Consider the following 6,000-nt stretch of genomic DNA (forward strand, 5'->3'; position numbering starts at 1 on the left):
GAATAACTAAAATAATGTGAACCAACTCTTGTGCTGAAGCTAAAAAAAAAAAATCTAGACAAAATGTTTTTTAAGGGTTTAAAGTAGTCAAGACTTAACAAAATATAAAAGGACTCTGCGGCCCAGATGTGACGGAAGCGAGGGCCCAGGCCTGGAAGGCGCTTAGCCCTGTGGCACTTGTGATCCGGAAAAGGCAGCTGGTCGGCCTGCCGGGACGCACAGACAAGGGTCACGCCCGCGGCCTGCCCGAGGTGGGCGTCCGAGGTGGGCGTCCGAGGTGGGCGTCCTATGACCACCCATATCACTGAGGCCCCGAAGCTCACGGGGCCCACCGGGGAGCACAAGCAGAGATGCAGCAGGACTGTCCGACAGAGTCATGACCCTGAGGCTTCTCTTTCCAGGAAGCAACTCTATTCCTGCCGGCGCCACTCAGTGGGGTTGGTACGCAGAGAACGGAGACCCAGGGGCACCTGGGGGGCTCAGCCAGTTAACCGTCCGACTTCGGCTCAGGTCATGATCTCACGGTTTGTGGGTTCGAGCCCCGCGTTGGGCTCTGTGCTGACAGCTCGGAGCCTGGTGCCTGCTTCCGATTCTGTGTCTCCCTCTCTCTGTGTCCCTCCCCCGCTCATGCTAACTCTTTCTCGCTCTCTCTCAAAAATAAACATTAAAGAAAACTTTTTTAAATTAAAAAGAAAAGAACTGAGCCCCAAACACCACATAGCATAGTTTTTTCTATTACCTTTTACTTCTTAGTCTCCCATTTACAGCGACATGCAAACATGCGCTCTGAATAAGGGGTCTCATGTCACAAGGTCCTCAGGGATGTTGTCACAGACACGTGTCCAGGTTGCCTTGAGGCTTTTCTCTCTTCTTAGGGAGGGGACCCTACCATAGAGACACATCCCCGCATCACGTGTCCTCAGCACACCCTCCCTATATGCCCGGTCCTCCCGATGGCAATGGGCACAGTACGTGCCTGTGGGCTTGCAGACAGAATGGAATGCTCACTTGTTAGTGATTACAGAAGGCTTCTGTTGCTGAATTTCTATTTTGATCTTAGGAGGCACCGTTAGTCACACCTACGATTTCTTAGACAGTCCAGGTTTTGGTTAGGAACACAGCTCTGAACCATTCCATTGCGCCTCAGGGAATCTGCGGCTCCCTTTCTGGCACTCGACTCTGTTACACGAGGAAGGGCTCAGGTAGCAGCTGAAATCAGGTCCTGCCTCTGTAAAGGCAAAGTTGTGAAACGCCGTGTTTAGCTGAGCCGCTGCACTGCTGAGCAGAAAGTCTAGACTCCAAGTCTTGGGTTCAAGTCCCTGTTTTGCCACTCATAGGCTGCATAACCACAAGCAAATGACACATACTACCAAGTCTCATTCTTATCCATAAAACGCGGATAATGGTAACGACAGAACCGCATACAGAGAGGCACTGGGGATAGCCAATGAGGCCCAGGGCCTGGCCTTAAGTGACTAAAGGCTAAAATATTTAAGAAATGGCTGGTATTAATATGAGCAGAATCCTCAATACCAAATAAAGTGCAATCCTAGATACCAGAGCGTAGAGTCAGAGAGAGAAATGGAGATACAATAAGAGTAATAATGGCCATAGTCAATCCGGTAATAGCTAGCGCTAGTGGGCCACAGTTGACCCAGGAGTCTAGAACTAATGGCTTCGACCCTCCTACAGTAACTAATTAAAAGACCAGTATTTTTACAACCAAGTGAGACCCCAAGACTACCATCACGTGGTCTGCAAACAGAAGACTTGCTCTCTGACCCCAGAGGCCCCTGAGTCTGGCGGGGAGATAAGAAATGTACACGCAATGTACATAGGCAGCTCTGAGGCTGCAGCAGAAAGGAAGTGAGGTGCTGTGGGAGGGGGCACAGGGGCGGGCGGGGAAGGCAGCCCACGGCTCCAGAGATTCCCAAACGACTTCAGTCGTGCCAAAAGGGGAAATGTTTGCCCCCCAAACGATAGTGGTGAAGGCGAGGCCAGAGCGGCCCCAGAAGGTCTGAAGCTGGCAGCGCATCTCGGAGGGACTCCGCCCTCCCGGGGCCCGGGCAGGCTCTCAGCAGGGCCTCACTCACTCTCTCTGACTTCGTCACGGGCCACGGGAACGCTGTGACCATCACTGGCTGGCTTCTCAGAGCTCTTGGTTCTCACGCCTTTCCGGACGCTATTTTTACCTAAAAAGAGAGAAACGGCTTTACTTCCACATGTGTCAGAGTCAGTCCTCCCAGGATGGTGAGCAATCAACCATCGTCTGCAGAGCAGCGCCGCCGCCCTCGGCCTCCCCCGTCCCCAGGCCTGGCACCCGGGACGCTGAGGTGCTTGTGGTCATAGGAGATGAAGAGTGTCCCTGTGAACACCCGGGAAACTAACACTCCCAATAAAAACGGTGTATACCTGCAGGCCGTCACTATTTGAAAACTGGTAGGACTTTGAACCCGCCGGGGGCCCAGACCTAACACCTAAGTGATAAAACAGAGCTGGAACTCCGGACCTCTGACCACAGAGCCAGCATCTCCCACCACGCTGGGCGCCCCCTACCCATTCTCTCCAAGGCACCGGCTGGGTGAACGGGGTGATGATGCTCCCACCAGTTGGAGAGACTCCTTACCAGAGTCTTCTCATTCCCCTGGCCCCTCCAGCTTCCTGTCACCCGCACGCCCTCTCTCTGCTCCTGAAATACCAGCCTCCTTTCAGCCTCAGATCAGGTGCGGTTCCTTCTCCTTCCACTGCATCTGTCTAGTTAGCTCCTGCTAATCTTGCACATCTCAGCTCTGGCATCTCCTCTCTTGGCCTTCCTGAACTCCCCACCTAAATCAATGTCTCCTTGGATGGGCTCTGATAGCACCTTTCTTAGGTAGAGTTGCCTGTAAGCGGAGCCTGATGCAGGGGTTCAGTTTCACATACTATATTGAGGGAGAGGGGATTCTAAAGGGAAAGGGGAGGGAGAAGCAGGATGAGGCAGAGGAAGGAGCTAAGTAAGACTGTGCTCTCAGCCAGAGGCTGATTCAGCCTGATCCCATGGGGAGTTCTGGAGTGGAAGCTACACACAGCACTGTCCCCACCTTGAGTCAAAAAGCCACCTTTTCTACTGCCTGTTAGGTTGGCCACAGATCAACCAACTAGTGGGTGAGAGACGTGGGTTTCCAGGGGCAATACTCCGGAGAAGGGATCAGCTCTGAGCCATCACAGCCAAGACCCCCGCAGCGGGGAAACGGGTGTACCTCAGGAGAGGGGTACCTGGGCGGGGTACCGGCGGCCCCCACTACCTGAGCTGTGAAGCATCGTCGCATGCGTGTTAACGTAAGTCAGTCTATTCGTGACGGCAGGGACTGGGTCTGGTTCTGCTTACTGCAGTCTGTCTGGAGTCTGGGACATAATCAGCTGTGATGAATGAATGAATGAGCAGACTAATGAGTCACTGAATGACAAACAGACAAGACTGAGAGGAGGGACTGGTCTGCGGAGAAGGACATGTATCTGGACTTCAAAAAGCAAGTTGAAATACCATAAACATCCAGTGGACTTCGTGCCCGTTAGTGAATCATTTCAGACTATTCTGCAGTCCCCCCCCCCCAAAAGATACTTATCAAGAAAACCTTCGATCTTCACAAAAATTCACAGGGCACATTGGGTCCTGCCAAAGCAGATGCTCTCTCCATCATATTCTGGGGTGATGCCTGCTGGGAACATCTTTCATTTTCCAAGCAAGTGCCCCCTCAGGTCAGGAAAGTCAAAGAGCTGGGGCGCCTGAGTGGCTCAGTCGGTTGGACATCAACTTCAGCTCAGGTCCTGATCTCACAGTCCGTGAGTTCAAGGCCTGCGTTGGGCTCTGTACTCACAGCTCAGAGCCTGGAGCCTGCTTCTGATTCTGTGCCTCCCTCTCTTTCTGCCCCTCACCCGCTCATGCTCTCTCTCTCTGTCTCTCAAAATAAATGATTGTTTAAAAGTAAATAAATAAATGTTTAAAAAAAAAGAAAGAAGGAAAGTCAAAGAACCAAAATGTTCAGAAGAGAGCTGACCCAGAGAACCTAGGAGCATCTGACATCAGCCTGATGTCACCTCTGCATCTGCCCTTCTTCTGTAGATACAAATGTCACAGCCAGTGATCAGACAGCCCTGTCTGAAGGAGGCTGACCAGGGTTCTGTAAAGATCTTAACTATTTAGAAAAACTGGTGCCAGGTTTTTAAGAGTGTAAAGTCTTATTTGGAAGAAAGATGAGATATTAAGGGGGGGGGGAAGTTTTACAAAATATGTGAGGAAAAAGCCAAAGTTCTGGAAAAGAATGTTCCATCCCAACCCTCCTCTGAAGTCGGCCATTGGTTGCAAACCTTCTCTCTCCCCGGGAGCCTCCATCACAACACGGGAGTAAGCGTCGAAGAGAGTGGCCCGGTGACACCCCCAACCTCTCGTCCCATGGGCCGGCTCCACGTCCATGACCAAATGTCCGCACGCAGCTCCAGGGAGCCAGCAAGGGCCCAGACGTGAGACGGATGTCAAAGCCCTAAATGTCTGACTCCCCGGGGAGGGGGGGACCTGACATGTGGGGAACACGGTCCCCGAGGAGGTGGCAAAGAGGCAGAGATCACAGGCAAAAGCCCTGTCACCTCCTCCGGTTATCCGGTCACACAGTTCCACCTTCTCACGGGCCTGCGGCTCTGGCCCCAGCCCCGGGCAGCCGGGCTCTGCCTCTGCCCTGCCCCATGGTGACCCAGCTCACCTTTCCAGGCTCCTCGTCCCCTCATCCAGCGCACGAGGACACAAGCACCTGCCTCGGTGGAACTCAGGGGGAGGAGACCAACAGTGCGTGTCAAGCGCTTAGGGCCGTGGCTGGCCCTCAGCAACCACCAAACAGGAGACGCGTCTCTCTTTCCATCACAGATGCTGCCCTCCAGCCACCACGGGTCAAAAGGGCTGCCCCCCGCTGGTAAAGGACAAGCGCTCACACGTGGGGTGTGACTCACAACCTGCGAGGCATTTCCGCCTGATCACAACACTGGGTGTTGGCAAGGCCCCCACAGAGGGCAGGATGTGCTCTAGGAATTACAGACGGGGACACTGAGGCACAGAAGGGGAAGAGAAGAGACCCACCCCAGGTCGCTGACGGAGCCAGGGGGGCGGCAGAGCTGGGAGTGGGCTCCACGTGAGGCCCTTCCAGCCCCCTTCCTCTGTTCCAGCATGAAAGGCAGCAGGCGCTCTGCACAGCAGGCAGAAGAAAGGACAGTGGGATGATGCCCAGAGAAAATCAACAAGCCGATCTGGGCTGCGTGACAAAAGTGAATTCCTTAAAAGTAGCAAACTGAAGTGCCAGTGCGGGCCACGTGTTCTATTCTGGTCTAGGGTGATAAACATCATGCCTCTTGGTTGATCGGGAACTATTTTTTCCCCACTCTGTATAAAAGGGGTTTCCAGTAGCAAACCCTCCCCTTACAGAAACTGAAAAAAAAACATTCTTTGCTGCATATTTTGCATTCTCCCCAGGAAATTCCAGCCCCAGGGCATCTGTGCTGTCTCTGGTGAAGGATCCGGCCCAGGGCTCTGAGTTCCTCTCCTGCCTCTTGCTAAGGAGCCCATATGAGAGGAGAGCCCTCGCCCAAACGCACACAGGTTCTCAGCAGCTCCCCAGATATACAGACGCTCAGGACAGACAACAATTACGGCTCCAAAACTGGGCACGTCCGCAGAGGACCCTCCCACGGGACAGCCAGGAAGATTCTGCAGGTGAACGTGAGAAGCCTCCACAGAAGTGGTCAGAAAGGGGTGCTCTGCCGCTCTGGAAAACAGTGGGGAGGCTCCTCAAAAAACTATCCATAGAACTCCCTTATGACCCAGCAATAGCACTGCCTGCTGGGGATTTACCCAAGGGATACAGCAGTGCTGATGCACAGGGACACATGTACCCCAATGTTCATAGCGGCACTTTCAACAATAGCCAAATCATGGAAAGAGCCTAAATGTCCATCACCTGATGAGTGGATCAAGAA

General features: G+C 53.3%; 1 protein-coding gene across 3 annotated transcripts in view; it reads right to left on the minus strand.

Annotated features, from left to right (window-relative positions):
- The window catches only part of CPXM2 (carboxypeptidase X, M14 family member 2), a 129,988-nt gene that overhangs the window by 118,169 nt on the left and 5,819 nt on the right, over nucleotides 1-6,000 (minus strand). For all 3 annotated transcript variants that reach the window (XM_029932742.1, XM_029932741.1, XM_029932743.1), the window contains exon 2: nucleotides 2,094-2,192. In XM_029932742.1, coding sequence (XP_029788602.1) covers nucleotides 2,094-2,192 — 99 coding nt within the window. The remainder of the gene's footprint in view (nucleotides 1-2,093; nucleotides 2,193-6,000) is intronic.

The sequence above is a fragment of the Suricata suricatta genome, chromosome 2 (genome assembly GCF_006229205.1).
Source record: "Suricata suricatta isolate VVHF042 chromosome 2, meerkat_22Aug2017_6uvM2_HiC, whole genome shotgun sequence".
Taxonomy (NCBI): Eukaryota; Metazoa; Chordata; class Mammalia; order Carnivora; family Herpestidae; genus Suricata; species Suricata suricatta.